We start from the raw sequence: 20,653 nt of genomic DNA on the forward strand, positions 1-20,653 counted from the left end.
GTTTATAGAATTATCCCAAAATTAACATTCACTTTAAAGATAATGAATGGATAAATTTTGTCAAGTCTCTGAAAATATTGAGTATGCGTAAGGACAGGATAAAGTCCTTTACTGGACTTCCTTCCTGGGAGCTTTTTAAAACTGTGGTATCTGCAGCTGGAGATTCTCTTTCATTAGCTCTGTGATGTAGGATGAGAATCATAGGAATCGCAGGGAGCCTGGGAATTTGGATTTTTAGTTTTTAATTTTGGTTGTTATTAGGTTTTCATGTTATTTTGATGCTGCAGTCAAATTTGAAGCAGTATTCACTGCTTTAAACCTTAGAGTAATGGCAGTTATTTCCTCTGCTGATGAGACAAAATAAACAGGTTTGGTGTGTTTTTCTAATTCTTTTTGGACAGGGTCTTGCTTTGTTGCCCAGGCTGGAGTGCAGTGGTAAGATCATGGCCCACCTCAACCTTAACCTCCTGGGCTCAAGTAATCCTCCCAAGTAGCTGGGACTACAGGTGTGCACCTCATGCCCAGCTAATTTTTTAATTCAAAATGAAGAGGTTTTAATAAAGTCTTCAGAGATTATGAGGGTATCAGTGCCTTGAGTTTACAGTTTTAGAAAATAAAAAACAATCTCTATACAAATCTTACAGTAGATTTAACACTTACGGATTTGAACAATTCATGAGCAGCCCGAAGGTGATTTTGAAATGGCAGGAATTTGAATTACTTTGATGGAGACTTTGCTGTGTGAGAGTGAATTATGTAGCTATTGAGCAGAGTATACTACTCAGCATAATGAGTCTTTGTTGTTCTCTACTTGTCACAATAACTTCTTCTTAGGATCTTAAGTGGACATATATCTCTCAGTTACCTTTTACGCATTATTCTATGGGGAAAATGGATTTTGTGTAATTATTCTTGTCTTTGAACATCTCCAAGGTCCCAGAAATGTCAAAATCTACTATTTTTTCTTTCCCAAATGAAGGTAAATGTGGCAAACTATGATGTAATTTGTTTTCTCCTTCCCTATCTAACTTGTTTCTGCTCACCCTTTCTTAATGTGAACACTTCTTTAGATGCTAATTTATTCTCAAACTCTGTTCCTCTATCAGAACAAAAATACATTAATGACATTAAATCATTTCTGTGATTGCTTATACTTAAGAATGAATGAATTTATGCAAACTGATGGTCTTAGTTAACATTTGACATATATATATAATGTATTTTTATATACATGTGTATATATATATTTTTCCTATTTCTGAAACAAAATGCTTTCTCTTTTCAAAGGCATTTCAGACCTGAACAATCAGTTGGACAACTTCTTTGTGGCTTTGGGTATTCTGAAATTACTCTTAAGTCTACTTCAGTGATTGGATCCAAATCAGAATCTTAGAATTGGATGCCTGTGCCCAGAAATTTCTAAAGATGGAGGAATCTCTAATTTTTTTTCAGCTTCTTAGGTTCACTCTGCTCAATCTTTTTAGCTGGTTTTAACATCAGTCCTACCTCTATCTTTCCTGTGTGTCTCTATTCCCAGATGCCTATTTTATAGTATCCAAAAATTTTTTTCATTTAAATTGAGAGGCAGTATGGTGTAGTGTTGGATGTTAGACCCAAACAGCTTCATTTTGAATTATGGCCGGGCCTCTAATAAGCTGCATGACTTTGAATAGTTCCTTCATCTCTCTGCGCCTCAATTTCTTTATCTGAAAAATGAAATACCTAAGGGGCCGGGCGCAGTGGCTCATGCCTGTAATCCCAGCACTTTGGGAGGCCAAGGCGGGCGGATCACAAGGTCAGGAGATCAAGACCATCCTGGCTAACATGGTGAAATCCTGTCTCTACTAAAAATACAAAAAATTAGCCAGGCGAGGTGGCGCACGCCTGTAGTCCCAGCTACTCGGGAGGCTGAGGCAGGAGAATGGCGTGAACCCAGGAGGGGGAGCTGGCAGTGAGCCGAGATTGTGCCACTGCACTCCAGCCTGAGCCACAGAGTGAGACTTCGTCTCAAAAAAAATTTTTTTTTTAAAAAAGAGATGTCTAAGTTCTCATAGGGTTATTCTAAGGATTAAACGAGTTAATATATGTAAAGTAATGAAGAATCTCTTAAAAGATTTCTGTGAAGGATCCTCCGATACTTCTTTTGCTATATGACACAGTCACAATTTTTATGGTGCTTTTCACTTTTTCCCTAGCTTTTCTATTATTTGAAAGAATATATAGGTTCCCCTTTAAAGAAATAGGTTCTCTACATTAATGACTCAGTTTTTTTTTTAATGTAAATGTGATAGGGAATTTAAAAAGTAACAGATTCTGAATTTTTTGATGCCCAAGCTTCCCAAATTTTTTCACGGCACACATGTTACATGGTAAGTTATACAACATATAGTAGTAAATGACTGGATAACTAGGGCTGCCCAAGGCTGGCAATGGCTATTGGTCACCAAGAGCTTAGAGCAGTCACTTGGAGGACTTGTTAAAATACAGATTGCTAAACAACACTTCCTAAGTTTCTGATTCTAATAAAGTTTGTATTTAACCAAATCAGTTTGAAGATGATGCCATTGATGCTGGTCTGAGGAATCACAGTTTAGTAGTTACTTCTTTAATGTTCTGTATCCTGGTGTGGTAGGTAGAATAATGGCCCTCCAAAGATGTCTGCATCCTAATCCCCAGAACCTTTGAACATGTTACCTTACATGGCAAAGGGACTTCACAGATGTGATTAAGTTAAGGACTTTGAGATCATTGTGAATTATCTAGTTGGGCTCAGTGTAATCACCAGGGTCCTTAAAAGAGTAAAAAGGTGGCAAGAGAGAGAGAAAAACAGACAGACAGACAGACAGAGGAAGAAGTGACCATGGAATAATGGCCAGGGAGATTAAAGACTTTGAGATTGAACAAAGGGGCTATGAGTAAAGGAATGTTAGTGCTTCTAGAAGTTGGGAAAGGTAAGGAAATGGATTCTCCCCTAAACCCTTTAGAAAGAAATAGTCTTGATTTTTTAGCCCAGTGGTACCCATGTTAGACTTCTGACCTATCAACTGTAAGATTATAAATTTGTGTTGTTTTAAGCCACTAAGTTTATGGTAATTTGTTGGCACCAATAGAATACTAGTACATCTGTAACCAGTTCTGTTTACCAGTTCGCTTTGTGCTAAAAGTTCCCAGTCTTAGCTCATGACATCAGCTCATAACAAAGAGTAAATAAAAACACAAAAGGCAAGAGCTCCCTTATTTTTCTACCATCAAACTGTCAAAACTACCAGTATGTTAACCCATGTTTTTCTTCCCTTTTATTACATTGGAGGAAGTACCCAAACTTCTATCAAAACCTGATCTGTTGGCCTTTGTTTGATCTCATTCTCTATTGCCCTGTTTTTTTTTAAATTGAAGTTATATATATGTATATGTGTGTGTGTGTATATATATGTATGTATAATTTAGCATCTAAATATATATATTTTAATTTAGCATGTTTAAGATGGAGAGCACCCCTTCAATGATTAGGAGAGACACAAGATGGAAATAATGGTTTTATTACTCATAGGTCCAGGGTACGTGATATACCTGGAGGCCATACGCGGAGGTCAGGGAGCACTTCAGAGGGAAGGAGACGGAGAGAGATCCATGGGTTAATGCCTTCATTGAGGTCTAAGGCCTTATCCAAACAGGTTTCTCACTGGGCGATTTTTCTTTAACACTTAATAATTGTATACATTTATGGTACAGTATGATTTTGATACATATGTACAATGTATAATGATCAAATCAGAGTAATTAACATATCTGTCACCTCAAATATTTATCATTTCTCTGTTGGGAATGTTAAAAATCTTATAGCTCTTCGAAAATATGCCCTAAATTATTGTTAACTGTAGTCACCTTCCAGTGCAATAGAACAGTAGAATTTATTTCTCCTATGTAGCTGTAATTTTGCATCTGCTAGCCAATCCCTTCCTATCGTGTCTCACACTTTTCAGCCTCTAGTAATCACTATTCTATCTCCTTCTGTGAAATCAACTTTTTTAGCTTTCATGTATGAGTGAGAACATATGATATTTGTCTTTCTATGCCTGGCTTATTTCAGTAACAGAATTATCCTCCAGGCTCATACATTTTACCTTGTTTGACAGGATTTCATTGGTTTTTGTGGCTGAATAGTATTCCATTGTGTATATATACCACATTTTCTTTATTCATTAATCTGTTGGACATGTAAGTTGATTCCAAATCTTGACTGTTGTGAATAGTGCTGCAATAAACATAGGAGTGCAGACATCTCTTCAACATACTGATTTCCTTTCTCTTGGATATACACCCAGTAGTGGAATTGCTGGGTCGTATGGTAGTTCTATTTTTTAGTGTTCTTTTTTATATATGTTTTATGTCCTGTAAAACATTTTTGTTAGTCTTAAACAGCATCAGTATCTTTATCCAAATATGTATGTACTCTTCAGTTCTCTTCCTTCCTTCTTGGATTTGCCTAATTCTTTTGTTTGTTTGTTTTGTTTTGAGACGGAGTTTCGCTCTTTTTGCCCAGGCTGGAGTGCAATGGCATTATCTCGACTCACTGTGACCTCCACCTCAAGCGATTCTCCTGCCTCAGCCTCCCGAGTAGCTGGGATTACAGGCATGTGCCGCCACACCTGTCTAATTTTGTATTTTTAGTAGAGATGGGGTTTAGTTGCTCCATGTTGGTCAGGCTGGTCTCCAACTCCTGACATCAGGTGATCCCCCCTCCTCGGCCTCCCAAAGAGTTGGATTACAGGCATGAGCCACCGCACCCGGCCCATTTGCCAAATTCTATCTGACAACATTTTGTTTTTGGTTGAATTATTCCTGTTAGTATATATATTATTACAGTTGTGCTGGCAAAAATATTCGCAAAACTTGTTTTCTGAAAGTGTTTTTATTTTTTTCTTTAGCTTTTGAGGTATATTTTCATCAGGCATAGAATTATAGTTTGGTGATTTTCATACTTTAAAAATGCCATTTTATTTTATTCTCGTTTTAATTATTTCTTATGTAAAGGTAGCCATTCCATTTTGTTGAAGAGACAAAATTGTTTCTTTGAAAATAAGGTAAATTTCTGGCCAATTTTAAACTTTTCTCATTGTCTTTTTCAGCATCTTGACTATACTGTGCCTGGATGTATCTGTGTGTTTTGTGTTTATCCTGTTCATGGTTTGTAGAATTTCTTGAGTTTGTCATCAATTTGGAAAGTTACCTACCAGTATTTCTTCAAAATATTGCTTCTGTCCTATTCTTGGTCCCTCTCCTTTAGGTCTCTGATTATATTAATACTGTTTCTCCTGGATCGTGTACCTGCTTTCCTCTGTGTCCTTCAGTCTTATTACTTTCTCCCAACTTGCCCAGTTCACTTGTCTTCTGTTAGGCTGAGCCTAGTAGGCAGAATCTGCCGGTAGATTCATGTAATGCATTAATTTTAGTTATTGTATTTTATTTTGTAGTATTATGTTGTGTATAATTTCCACTTGATTTTTAATAGATTTTTGGTCACTGCTGACTTTTATCTTTCCTTCTGTTTTTTTTGAATGTTAATCATGGTTATTTTAAAGTGTTCATATGTTAAGTTCAATACCTGAATCATCTGTTGCTCTCTTTCTGTTTTGTAATTTTTTTTCTCTTGGCTTTCAGTCATTTGATTCTATTTTATAACGTGCTTTGATTGAATGCAATCTGTTGGTACTATTTTATAGAATGCTTATAATCTTTGATTGAATTAAACTAAAAATTATAGTAGCCCAATTTTTTAAATGGGCAAAGTGTTTGAGTAGACATTTTTCAAAAGAATAGTGATCAATACAATAAACACATGAAAGAGGTGCTTATGAATATTTTGTTATTAAGGAAATGCAAATTAAAGCCACAGTGAGATTCATACTCACTGGGATGGCTACAATCAAAACATGGATGGTAACAAATGTTGGCAAGGATGTGGAGAAATTGGAAACCTTATGCATTACTAGTAAAAATGTACAGTGGTGCAATTGCTTTGGAAAACAGTTTGGTCGTTCTTCAGAAAGTTAAATGCAGCATTGTCTTTAATGGCATTTTCATTAGAGAAATCTTTTCTGATTCATCCTAAAGAAAGTATGCCTCACCCATTGTTCTGTATCACTTTACTATATTTTTCTTTACAGAAATTTACTTAATGTATTTATGTATTTATTTGTTTACTTTGTGTATATATGATATCTGCCCCACTATACTATAAGCTGTATGAGAGAAGGCATCGTGTTCACTACTGTATTCCCAGGGCTGAACACAGTTATCTGGTACATAGTAGTAGCTTAATAAGTATTTGTTGAATGAATGAAGTCACACTTTTTCCCCCAAGTGTTTGTTTTTTAGAAGTTTTATTCTACCAACAAAGCTGAGAAAAATAGTGCAGTGCACATTTGTATACACTTCACTTGGATTTAACAATGAACATTTGCCACATTAGCTTTCTATCTTCCTCCATATGTAATATATCCGTGTGTGTGTATATATGTGTATGTATCAATTTGTCTTCATCTCTATACATGATTTTTAGCAGTAGAAGTGAACCATATGAAAGGAAGTTGCAGTCATAGCATTTTTCTCAAAATAATTCCTTGTTTATCTCCTATGAACAAGGTCATTCTACTACATAGCATGATATTGTTAAGAAGTTTAACACTGAAACAGTGATATATTTTTATGTACAATATTCAGATTTACCCAGTTGTCCCCATGTCTTTCATAGCTTTCTTTTTCCTTTTGCTCCAGGATCCAATTCGAGATTTCATATTGTATTTGGTTGTTGTGTCCTTCTATTTTCTTGTAATTGAAAATAGTACTCTTAGTATTATTTTTCCTTTCATTAAATTTATACTTTTTAAGTGTTCAAGCTGGTTGTCTTGTTGAATGTCTGCAATATGGATATGTCTTGATTGTTCATGATCATATTTAGGTTACACATTTTCGGCAAGAATGGTACACAGATGATGATGTACTTGTCATTCCATTGGTAAGAGGCTACATGATATCAGTATGCTGCTAAATTTGGTCATTTAGTTAAGATAGTGTTTACCAGATCTTCCCATTGTAAAGATACCTTGTTCCCTTTGTAAAAAAAAAAAAAAATCTACTTTGATACTTTTCAAATATCCTGTTGACCAACAATGTTTCACTCAGTGTATTTTAGCATGCATCAATGGCCCTTGTCTGAATCAGTTATTATACTGGTGATAATTTTATCATTCCTTCTACATTTATTAGCTGTCATGTTTTGATAAAGAACTTTCCCTGTCCCCAACACATGCATCTTTTTAAAAATTTCATTTTTAATTTAATGTATTATCAATTACTGTTACTATTTTTAGGCTTATATTGTCCCAAATTTAATGTATTATCAATTACTGTTAACTATTTTTAGGCTTATATTGTCCCGAATTTGGCCATTGGATGACCCCTGAGAATGGTTCCTTTGTTTGCATCAGTCTTTGAGCACTGACTGTTCTGCTCTGCTCTAAATATTTCTAAGAATACTTAGAAACCAAAAATGTGGGCACTAAGAGTGCTCATAATTACTACAGTGTCATTGCTTCTTACAATGGCCTTTTCACAGTGGACAGAGCTAGGATGACATTTTTAAATAGGCAAACAGACAAATATATACATGTTTATTTAAGTAAATTTGTTTTGATAACTCAAGTTTATCCTTAAGGTCCCTTTACATATTTGTTGCTTCTTTTTCTCACAATGAAAAACAACTTAAATATTTGCTCACTTTTACTATCTGAAATATATATAAAATACTACAACCAACAACAACTTACTAAGATACGTTCTAGATTACTTTCAGTGTTTTTCCTTTTGTATTTAGTTGGTATGTAATAAATGTATTTATTACTGGGATACAGTGATATTTTGTTACATGTATACATTATATAATGATCAAATTGGGGTAATTAGCATATTTACCTCAAACACATCATTTCTTTATATTGTGAACAGTGAAGATCTTCTTGTAGCTTTTTGAAAATATACAATAAATTATAGTTAACCGTATTCACCCAACAGTGCTGCAGAAGGCAGGAACTCATTCCTCCTGTCTAGCTGTAATTTTGTGTCCATTAACCAACTTCTCATTCTCCCCTCCTACCTCCCTTTCCCAGCCTCTGATACCCATATTTCTACACTATACTTCCATAGGCTCAATTTTTTTTTAAGCTCCTGCAGATGAGTGAAAACGTAAGGTATTTTTCTTCCTGTGCCAGATTTATTTCTCTTAACATAATGTGCCCCAGGGTCATTCATATTGCCTTGAATAACAGGATTTCATTCTCCTTGTGGCTGAATAATATTCCATTGTGTATGTATAGCATGTTTTTCTTTATCCGTTCATCTGATGGATATTTCAGTTGATTCTATGTCTTAGCTATTGTGAATAGTAGCTAAGCTGCAATAAACATGGGGATGTAGGTATCCCTTTGATATACTGATTTCCTTTATTTTGGATTAATACCCAGTAGCAGGATTGCGAGAATTATTTTTTGATTCGCTTTTGAGTTTTTAAAGAAACCTCCACACTGTTTTCCATAATGACTGTACTAATTTACATTCCCACTAACAGGGTATATGAATTTTCTTTTCTCCACATCCTTGCCAGCACTTACTTTGTCTTATTTGATAATAATCTAACTGGGGTAAGATGATACCTGATTATAGTTTTGACTTGCATTTCCCTGAAGATTAGTGATGTTGAGCATATTTTTATATATTTGTTGGCCATTTGTATGTTTTCTTTTGAAAAATATCTATTAAGATCATTTGTCCACTTTTTAATTGGGTTATTTGGTTTTTTGCTGTTGAGTTCCTTGTATATTCTGAATATTAGTCCATATCGGATGCATAGTTTGCAAATATTTTCTCCCATTCGACATGTTGTCTTTTTACTTTATTATTTTCATTGCTGAGCAGAAGCGTTTTAGTTTAAATCCCATTTGTCTATTTTTGTTCTTTCTTGCTTGTTCTTTTGATTTCTTAGCCATAAAATCTTTGACTAGATCAATGTCTTGAAGTGTTTCCCTTATAGTATTATGGTTTGATCTTATTTATAAGTCTGTAATTTATTTTAAGTTGATTTTTATATATGGTTAGAGATATGGGGACTAATTTTGTCCTTCTGCATGTGGATATCCAAATTTTCGAGCACCATTTATTGAAGAGATGTCCTTTCTCCAGTGTATGCTCCTGGCACCTTGTCAAAAATCAGTTGGCTGTAAATACATGGATTTATTTCTGGGTTCTCTGTTCTGTCCCATTGGTCTATGTGTTTTTATAGCAATACCATGCTGTTTTGGTTACTGTAGCTTTGTAGTGTATTTTAAAGTCAGGTAGTGTAATACCATCAGCTTTACTCATTTTGCTCAATATTGCTTTGGTTATTTGGGGTCTTGTGGTTCTGTATGAATTTTAGGATTGTTTTCTAATTCTGTGAAAAATGACTTTGGCATATTGATAGAGATTGCATTGAATCTTTAGATCACATTGGGTAGTATGGTCATTTTAACAATATTAATTCTTATAATCCATGAGTATGGGCTGTCTTTCCATTTTTATTTTTTATGTCCTCTTCAATTCTTTCAGTGTTTTTGTAGTTTTCATTTTAGAGGTCTTTCACCTCCTTGGGTAAATTTATTCCTAGTTATATTTTTAATGTTTTATAGCTATTTTAAGTGGGATTGCTTTATTGATCCCATTGATTTCTTATTCAGCTAGATCATTCCTGGTGAATAAAATGCCACTAATTTTTGTATGTCGACTTTGTATCCTGCAACCTTATTGAATTCATTTATCAGTTCTAAAAGTATTTGTGGTGAAGTCTTTAGATTTTTCTATATATAAGATCATGTCATCCATAACCAGGATAGTTACTTCCTCTTTTTCAATTTGGATGCCCTTTATTTCTTTATTTTGCCTAATTGCTGTGGCTGAGACTTCCATTACTATGTTGAATAAGGGTGATTAAAGTGGGCATCCGTGTCTTGTTCCAGATCTTAGAGGACAGGCTTTCAGCTTTTTCCCCATTAAGTATGATATTAGCTGTGGGTTTGTCATATATTGCCTTTTATTGTTTTGATGTATGTTCCTTCTTTGCCTAATTTCTTGAGAGTTTGTATCATGAAGTGATGTTGAAATTTATCAAATGCTTTTTCTGCGTCTATTGAGATCATTTTATGGTTTTTGTTCTTCATTCTGTTGATGTGTTATATCACGCTGTTTGATTGGCATGTGTTGAACCATCCTTGCATCCCTGGGATAAATCCCACCTGATTGTGGTGTATTATCTCTTTAATGTGTTGTTGGGTTTGGTTTGCTAGTATTTTGTTGAGGATTGTTGCATCTGAGCTCACTGGCATTTTGGCCTGTAGTTTCTCTTTTCCTGTGTCTGGTTTGGGCATTAGGGCAATGCTGACCTGAATGAATTAGGAAGAATTCCCTCAATTTCCAGTTTTTTGGAATAGTTTGAGAAGAATTGGTGTTGGTTCTTTTTTATATGTTTGGAAGAATTCAGAGGTAAAGCCATCTGATGCTGGGCTTTTCTTTGTTGGGAGACCTTTTATTACTGGCTTCATCCTATACCAACTTTGTGATGATAATAAGCCAGTTACTTTACTAGTCTTAGGCTTTTTTTGGTCTTGTCTATAAATTGAGGATGATAATAATATCTATCTTACAGAGGTATTATATGTAAATCTTGACATGTTAAGCAGATGTTACAAACTATTATTGATGTATTTTAATAAATTTAATTTGAGAACAGTATATTGTAGCCTAGGCCTAAGGGTTAGGCTATTAGTTGAGAAATGCATGATACATAGTTGTGACAGTTAAATAGGGAGGACAGATATTAGAAATATTTTAGATGAATAATATTTTAAAATTTTATATAGCTCTTAAAAATCTTTAAATGGTACTTTATGCTGTTGTTTCATAGTATGTCTGTGTTCCTTCTGTTACATCAATAGTTAATAACTCACAAATGAATGTAACTTTATAATTTATAAAGTACTTTGACATATGTTGCTGAATTTGATTCTAAGAATCATTCTATGAGAGATTATTTCTACTAGGCCCCACAGAGATTAAGTAGTTTGTTGAAGATTATACAAGTTAGTAAAAGAACCAGTGTGAAACTTGAATCTCCATATTCCTATTCTAGTGATTTCTCCATTATTTTCTATTACATGGCAAGAAGTAATATATAGCAAGGAACAAATGTGAAAAACTGTTATTAGTCCTTTCAAAGAGTTACTATCTTTTTTAAGCATCTGCCTTAATAGAAGAAATAACCAAGACATGGAAGGGGACAGACTAATTTAGAATCTACTAATTATATAATTCATATATAGACCTAGTGGCATTTGAATATAAACTTTGGTAAATCTAAATATTTAGTGGCTGCAATTTGCCATAATATCATTAGTAGAACTGATAATAAACTCTTGCTTTCCTGCACCAAATTGTATTAGGCACTTAGTACATTTTGGGTGATTGTAAAATATTTTACAATAGAGCTGTTTCTTAAATGTTTTTAAATAGTATTGATCATGAAACTTTTTGAAATTTACCATCAGGCCAATGGTGGCAGAGTCTACATAGAACTATGCTTCGTGGTGTTCTGGGGAAAACCTTTCGACTTGTTGGCTATACTATTCAGTATGGCTGTATAGCTCATTGTGCTTTTGAATACGTTGGTGGTGTTGTCATGGTAAGTTTTTATGTTCAAGAATATTCATCTTAAATATATACTTCTTTTCAAATGGAAGGAAAATGTGTTTTTCCTTTTATTATAGTTGAAGTTATTTAATTATTAAAATGTGAAAGTTAAAACATAAAATATTTCTAAATATTGGAATAATAAGAGAGTGTGTTTGAATTGGCCCTGAGAGAAGGTATAAGGACTGTTACTTAAATATTTTCTGTATTCTGTTTCTAATGGGCACAAAAGGTCCTTTTGAATAGTAGAACAATAATAGTCGTTACCATTTATTGAATCCTATTTACTGTGTTTCAGGATATGTTTGATGTTTTACACTTACTAATTTAATCTTTTACACTTCTTTGAGATACTTATTAGTAATCCAATATACACATGAGGAAATGAATTGAGAAAGCTTAAGTAACTTACTTGTTCCAGATCCCACAGTTAGTAAGTAACTTGAAATTTCAACACATATTTGTTCAGTTTTCAGAATTCCAGCTCATTACCACCATGTTTAACTGTAATTAAAACAAATTAATAATCTGTAATTAAGACAGATTATTCTGCCTAATATCTATATTAAGATGTTAAAGTTGTTCCCTATCCCCAACTAATACTTGTTCTTAATATTGTAGTGGGAAACTATGAACTGTGGTTGTTGATTCAAACCTTTTGTCATGTAAAGAGCAAATTGATTGACCAGCTAGTCAGTTTTTTTTAATTGTTGTTATTACAGTTGTTTTTGTTTTTTTAGATTAGGTTTAGTTTATCAGATTGACTTCCAGTTAAGATGGAGTAATGGAAATATATATGTTTAACTCAAATTTTCCTTTTTTTTTTTTTTTTTTTGAGACAGGGTCTTGTTCTGTTGCCTGGGCTGGAGTGCAATCGAGTGATCTCAGTTCACTGCAGCCTCCGCCTCCTAGGCTCAAAACAGTTCTCATGCCTCAGCCTCCCAAGTAACTGGGACTACAGGGGTGCAACACCACGCCTGGCTAATTGTTGTATTTTTAGTACAGATGGCGTTTCACCATGTTGTCCAGGCTGGGCACGAACTCCTGGCATCAAGTGATCTGCCCACCTTGGCCTCCCAAAGTTCTGGTTTTATAGGTATGAGCCACTGTACCTGGCTGAAACTTGCCACCTTGATTTTTTGTAAGTTAGATTGGTACTTACAAAGGTAGCAAACAAACTGTAATCATATTTCTTCTTATTTCTGCCTGAGTAGGAACTTTTGAGTAAAAAGTTTTATTTACAAGTAGAGTAAATGGAGACTGTCGTATTTAGATTTTTAAGGTGGCAATGATAATTTTTTCTGATTCTGAGGTAGAGGTTGAGTATCCCTTATGAGAAATACTTGGGACCAGAAGTGTTATGGATTTTAGATTTTTTTGAATTTTGGAATATTTACATATATATAATGAGATATTTTGGGGATGGGACCCAAGTCTGAACACAAAATTCATTTGTATTTCATATGTACCTTGTATGCATAGCCTGAAGGTAATGTTATATGCTATTTTAAAGAATTTTGTACATGAAACAAAAATTTTGACTGCATGTTGGCTATGATGCATCCCATGGGGTCGGGTGTGGAATTTACCGTTTGTGATAAAATGTAGACTCTCAGAACATTTCAGATTTTAGAGCATTTAAAATTTCAGACTTTTTATTAGGGATACTCAACCTGTATATATCAAGATTATGGTTTTGAGACATACAAATAGGAAAACCTTTGATTGCTTTATTGTAAAGATGGGGTCTCTTTAGGTTGCCAGGTTTGGTCTTGAACTCCTGTCCTCAAGTCTTTCTTCCAAAGTTTTGGAATTACAGGTGTGAGCCACCATGCCTAGCCCTGAAAATCTTTAAAGTCCATGTCTTCATACTAGTATTTTTCAGTAGAAAATTTAAGTTGTAGCCCCATGAAATGAGTAAGCTATTCTCTTGGAAGAGGAAGATGAGCATAAGCTCATTGAGAATAGTTTAATACCATTTAGTAAATCATCATCATGTTCACTGGATTGTATCTGATAGTAATAAGAAAATGAATCATTCTCCCATTCATTCAACCAATATGTATGGTTTATCAATTTTGTACCAAACATTGTTCTTGGCTTTGGTTATATAGCTGGGAACATGAGAGAGATCTCTGCCCTCATAGAACTGACATTCTATAGGGTGGCCTAAATTTGGAAACATAGGTAGTTTGTTTTATTCAGGCATTATAATGTGAAATCAATAATCCATTTATAACATATTTTTCTATATTTTCAGACTTAGTGGCTACTCTAGAGTTGAACTTATTTGAGAACTGCCAGATTTTCATGAATCATCCCCCAAGCTTTAAGAACATTTGCTTGATTTTCTTTCTTTTAAGCCTGCTCAAATGATTTATGTTAAATTTAAAAGAGATTTTGAATTTAGATTACAAATTACCTCTCTTTTCAGTGTTCTGGACCATCAATGGAGCCTACAATTCAAAATTCAGATATTGTCTTTGCAGAAAATCTTAGTCGACATTTTTATGGTATCCAAAGGTAAATTTCTGTCATGGATATATTAAATTTACAGTGAAAATATATATACACATTATGTCTTTTCTGCAATTCCTTAACTTCATCTTTAAAAACTGTTCCATAAATAAACATGTTAATAACCAGCTAGTTAAAATTTTGAGTCAAATATTTTCTTTCAGTTTGAGAAATTTTAATAGTTTCTCAAACATATGCAGTCTCTTGGGTCATTGTATCTCTTGCGTCATTGTGAAAAATAATTAACAGTCCCTTACAATATACATGTAAGCTTAACTTTTTTTTATTGGGTTTTAGAATGTTTTCAGTTAAGAACTAGGAACTTAGGTATTACATTACAGATCCAAATCAATGTTTTTGTTCTTTAATTTTAAAAATAATCCTGTAGTTCTATTGATTGCTATCTTATTCTCTATGTATAGCCTATGATGACTGTTTGATGGTTTTTATTTTTTTAAATTTTCTGATACACATTTTTTGAGATGAGGTCTTGCTCTGGCTCCCAGGCTGGAGTGCAGTGACACGATCTCAGGTCCCTGCAGCCTCAACCTCCTGGGCTCCAGTGATCCTTCCCCTCAGTCTCCCAAGTAGCTGTGACTACAGGTATATACACCACGCCCAGATAATTTTTGTAGTTTTTGTAGAGACTGGGTTTCGCCATGTTGCCCAGGCTGGTCTCAAACTCCTGAGCTCAAGCAATCCGCTCACCTCAGCCTGCCAAAGTGTTGAGATTACAGGTGTGAGCCACCATGCCCAGCCCATTTGATGATTTTTAGATTACATCATTGTATATAGCTGAGAACCAGGAATTGTATATATTATGAGTCTCCTGATTAATTATATTAACTTGAATAACTCCTGGGCAAATATTGTTTGTCACTAAACCTTTTAAAGTCCTATTTCACAGGAGGCTGAGGCAGGAGAATTGCTTGAACCTGGGAGATGGAGGTTGCAGTGAGCCGAGATCGTGCCACTGCACTCCAGCCTGGGTGACAGAGCAAGACTCCTTCCCCCAAAAAAATAATTAAAAAATCCTATTTCAAATGGTGGTTCCAATCCTTGTGATACCCTTTATTCCAGTTAACTCTATGAGAATGATCTCTTCCAAATGAATGTCAAGTATTAATAATTTAATATATTTTCTAAAGAGCACCTCTCTGATATCCTAAAATTTTGAGTCCATTTGTTTTTTATAATTCTGAAAAAATTCTATGCCTGCTTTCATTTCAGTAAACTACAAATTTGATTCCCTTGAGCTAGTATTTAGTTTATGGCATAATAAGTAGGTTTAGGCACTTCTCTTTCACTGTTCACCTTTGCTATAACCTATTGCACAGTACTGAAAATTGTTAAGAATACATTTCTTCACATTTATTGATCTTTCACCAGCCTTAGATTCTGCAGATAAACTCTCTTGGTCAAGCTGTATAGTTTGGCATGCTCCCTAGGTGATTCTTCTTCAAATCTTTTACCCATAACAACTTCTATATACTTAATTGTAGATATAGGAGTTATAAAATAAAACTTATATAATAGATTGTGTTGTTGCTCCCTTTTCTTTTTAACTTATATCAAATTATCCTTATATAGCCTTTGAATTAACTGGAGACCTAGCCTCATGATGTAGCATGAAAACAAGCGTCTGTGTTCCATGCCAGTGACATAATTTTATTCACAATAATCCTTGGGCATCCTGAATGAGGAGCTGAACTTGTTGGCTGAATAGTTTTTGAATACACAGCTTGATATTTTTTAAACAATTACTCGTTGCATTCAGATAAGTGAAACAAATAACTACATTCAGTAAATGAGTTCATATTCTTTGAAGATCTTATTTTGTACTCTCTTCATCCAGGTTACAGGACAGCTCAAAATCTGGCATTTATGAGATATACCAAAATAACTTTTAGAGCCAAGGTAGCCAGCTGGTAACTTTTACTTAAAAAATATTACCGTCCTGAGTATTCTCTTTCTTTTACCCGCAGCACAGAACTCAAGATTTCAGGGGAATATTTGACTCCTGGTAAGGGGTCCTGTTGTTGGCTGCCTGTTTCTAAATGTAAAATAACCTTCCATTTAGGCAAGAGTAAAAGTTTGCATATCTAGTATCTAGAGCACATGGATGTCTCTTCAGTCAGCTGCAGAGAACACTCAACCTTGAGACAGTCAAATTTTTACTACTGCTTATTCTTTCAATAAATAGTAGTGAGCACCTAATTTATAAGATGTACTGTACATTATAGAGAATATTAAGATTAATGAGATATTGACACTAGTTTTCAAAAGCTTACTGTGTAGTAGAATAAGTTGTTTATAAATATGAGAAAATTTTAATAAGCTTCCTTTTAAAACTATTTGAAGGAGTTAAGAATCCAAGGGATATGTATTTTGATCTAAATGCTATGCATATATCTAGTTAGACTACCAGAAATAAAGTTTATGTTAATACTACTTTCTACAAAAACAGCACGACTGAATTATGATTTCTATGTTGCCATTCGAGTGCAAAGTTTGTTTTAAGGGTCATATTGATTATTTGATCAAAGAACTTAAGCTTCATTAAACACCCATGGAAAAACGTCTCTTCCTCCAAAGCTACCCAAAATCAACTTTGATGGTGTGTTACAATTTTTGCAAATTTGTTCATCTGAACAGATCCACTGACATGGTTCTAGTTGTTTAGAAAGAAAATACCGTGTTCTATTTTCAAAAGAAGGCAACATCCAAATTATAGAATGTAATGATTTGCTACCTTTCAACTCTTACCAAGAATAGCCTCAAGAGATCATCATTGTAAATACTATTTCTGCACTTTCTGTAAAATTTCCGATAATGGTATCTTTCATTCTGTTATATAAGAATGTTTCTTGTGAATTTCTCTTTGATTTAGTTTTTAGGGAAAATTTTGTCTTACCTCCCAAACTGTTATTTTATTAATTAATGATTTCCATTAACTGGTCTTACTTTCTTCTGACTTGGCTCCCAAAGAGTTTAGAACCCATTTTAATGCTTCTATAGAGCAGTTACTAGGTTTCTGATTTCATCATCATTTTCCTTTTATTCTTATGACTTTTAATACTATTTTGACATATGCTTATTTTATTATAAGTAACATTAAACTATTTCTGGAACTAGGTACAATTAATAAGTAAATATGTTAAATCCTTTTAAATGTGTGTTAGTCAACAGAATTCACATATTGCTCGTTTTATGCAGAAAGAGCATTGTGTTCTGTTTGACTGTGGTCATTAGTCCTAGGTTCTGTCTTCTTCCTTTCCACTCTTTAGGATCTTTCTTATTTTTTATTACCAAATAGATTGTCAGTTCTTCTTATCATAAATCATGTCTTCTGTATGCAATCAGACCCTTATTGGTTTTATATGTTTGATGTCTCATTTTATTTTTCAGAGTGTATATTTGGGCAACTTTTAGCATTTTATTTTGTTGTATCTTTTGATTTTTGTTCTCAAATATAAGTTCTTTTGATACAGGTTATAGGACTTATATGCTATCATTCCTCAATTATTTGAGTTCTAGGGAAACATGGATGATGTTTTTACCTTTTTAGTGTACCCTAAAGTCAATCAGTGCTACTGCCTGGACAGCAATATTTGTTTACTTAATTTGTTAGTATTTATATGGAATTGTGTGGAGGGTTTTTTGTTTGTTTGTTTGTTTTGGTTCATTTGGGGTTTTTCTTGGTGTGTGTTTGTTTGTTTTTTTGAGACATGGTCTCAGTCTGTTGCCCATGGTGGCACAATCAGAGCTTACCGTAGCCATGAACTCCTGGTTTCAAGCAATCCCCTTGCCGTAGCCTCCCAAAGTGCTGAGATTATAGTTGTGAGCCACTGTACCTGGCCTATATAGAATTGCTTTCCCACAATTTTGGTTCTAAGCATTTGGACACAGGAGTAAAGCATAGTGGATACAATGCAAAAAGATAATTCTTGTGGAATTATCTGAAAGTTTAGAATCTTCTGAAATTATCAGAAATTTTAGATAGCCTTTTCATCACTCTTATTGTTGGATTCTCACCCAAAGTATTCAGTCGCAAAGGTTCTCAAAACCAGTAAATGTATGGAAGAGTCAGTATATGAGAGGATAAAGGTTATGGCTTTAAGTTGCCTTATAAAAGTATTAAAGCAGTGCCATGCATGTGTTTATGCTTAATAAATAATACAGACATTTCTTTGACTTTTCCCCCTCAGAGGTGACATTGTGATTGCAAAAAGCCCAAGTGATCCAAAATCAAATATTTGTAAAAGAGTAATTGGTTTGGAAGGAGACAAAATCCTCACCACTAGTCCATCAGATTTCTTTAAAAGCCATAGTTATGTAAGTAACATTTCAATTATGTTATTTTTTGGTGTCATAATTGATTAACATTAACTGAATGCTGACAAAAGAAAATAATGTTTATTCATATTTTGAATGTAAGAAAAAACGCATCCAGTAGAATTTAAATATATTTATATCAAGAACAATTCAGCCATTATATTTTATATATTTTAGTTACTTTTAAAATCTACATAAACATCGTAATAATTGTTACAGGCAAAATTTACCAGTGGATGCTAAAATTATTGGAAAAAAGTTTGAGAAGAAATAGAACTTTGCATAATCTTAAAGTATCTCTCCCAAGATATTTATTACAAAGGGAAAAAACCTTAGAGGTGAAACCTGTCAGGCACCACTTTAACTGAGTTATCTTCATCATCATAACATGATATATCAACATAATGTAGCCTCTGATTGAAGCATCAAGAAGGGCACTTGCAGGAAAAAAAAGTTACAACCTCAGTCTACTCATGAGAAAACATAAGACAATTCCAAATTGAGGGTCATTCTACAATATAACTGACCAATACTCTTCAAAAATGTCAAGGTCATAAAAAACACGGAAAGATTGAGGCCCTGTCATATATTGGAGCAGACAAAGGAGACATGATAACTAAATGCATTTGGGATCCTGGCTTAGAAAGATTTTCCACTATTAGTGGGAAGTCTGACAAAATCAAATAAACCCTATGCTTTATTTTTTTTAACATCCTATTTAAATTTTGATAATCAAAATTGTGTATATTGAAATTGTATACAACCACTTTGCTTGTACAGCTAGAAAAAGTGCAAGAATAGTAAAATGGAAGAATGAAGAGTAGATACAATGTGTTAGCTCATTTCACCAATCACATGGCTTCTGTAACAGAGCTTAGGGGAAGAGATGGCCTTTTGTTTACTCAGCATATACTCTTCTTACTTTAATAATTATAGCTTACTTTTCTACTTTACTGTACATCTTCTGTGTCACTATCAAATTATTGATGCGGCTGTTAACTAACATTATCTCTGTATTCATCCTCAATGTAAACAGACAACTGAATAATGACATTGTCATCATAAATTTATTTTGAACCATAATAGCCTCTGATTGCCCTATAAGTAAGTTTGATCAATAGACTGTTAAATAATCAATCTTATTTATTTACCATTTGTAATAGACTATGGTTCAGCTGTACAAGTGCTTTTGATGTTTATTACTACAATGCTAAATACCTTATGGTGATAACAGTGTTAAAGATGATAGTGTGCTGTCAGGTAACATATTTTTCTACTATTGCTTTCATCATGGACACTGTATCCTCTTCTCCTTAAAAAATGTTAGATTTTCCATGTAATTTCACCTTCATATGACTATTAGCATTTCCTGAGATATTCTAGTCACTTCTGAATTGCTTTAGCATCATGTGTGTACTTGAAACCAGAAATGATATCAACAGACAGAACAACAGAGCAAATAAATACCGTATCGTTGTTGTCGATTTCTTTTTAAGAGTTATTAGAGGAGGATGTCAGTACAAAAGGATTCAGATGAAGTCTCTGCTAAGTAATCAGAGAAGATAACCAGCACTGTAAGATGTAAATTTTTTAAATGTTCTATTCAAGGAAAATATTCATTGAGTTTTGTTTTTGTTTTTAATTGACACAAAATAATTGTACATTATTTATGGGGTATAGTGTGATGTTTCAATACTAATATACATTGTATAAAAATGAAATTAGTATATTTAGCATATCTATCACCTCGTGCATAACATGCAGGTTTGTTACATATGTATACTTGTGCCATGTTGGCGTGCTGCACCCATCAACTCGTCAGCACCCATCAGCTTGTCATTTACATCAGGTATAACTCCCAATGCAATCCCTCCCTCCTCCCTCCTCCCCATCATAGGCCCCAGTATATGATGTTCCCCTTCCCGAGTCCAAGTGATCTCATTGTTCAGTTCCCACATATGAGTGAGAACATGCGGTGTTTGGTTTTCTGTTCTTGCGATAGTTTGCTGAGAATGATGGTTTCCAG

General features: G+C 33.9%; 1 protein-coding gene across 2 annotated transcripts in view; it reads left to right on the forward strand.

Annotated features, from left to right (window-relative positions):
* Positions 1 to 20,653, forward strand: part of IMMP1L (IMP1 inner mitochondrial membrane peptidase-like (S. cerevisiae)) — a 78,220-nt gene that overhangs the window by 34,014 nt on the left and 23,553 nt on the right. Inside the window, exons 2-5 of one of the 2 annotated variants that reach the window (XM_011965600.1) lie at positions 5,130 to 5,169; positions 11,634 to 11,767; positions 14,210 to 14,298; positions 18,501 to 18,627. In XM_011965600.1, coding sequence (XP_011820990.1) covers positions 11,663 to 11,767; positions 14,210 to 14,298; positions 18,501 to 18,627 — 321 coding nt within the window. In that variant the 5' untranslated portion in view covers positions 5,130 to 5,169; positions 11,634 to 11,662. The remainder of the gene's footprint in view (positions 1 to 5,129; positions 5,170 to 11,633; positions 11,768 to 14,209; positions 14,299 to 18,500; positions 18,628 to 20,653) is intronic. The other variant, XM_011965599.1, reaches the window with a different exon arrangement.

The sequence above is a fragment of the Mandrillus leucophaeus genome, unplaced genomic scaffold (genome assembly GCF_000951045.1).
Source record: "Mandrillus leucophaeus isolate KB7577 unplaced genomic scaffold, Mleu.le_1.0 Scaffold73, whole genome shotgun sequence".
NCBI lineage: Eukaryota > Metazoa > Chordata > Mammalia > Primates > Cercopithecidae > Mandrillus > Mandrillus leucophaeus.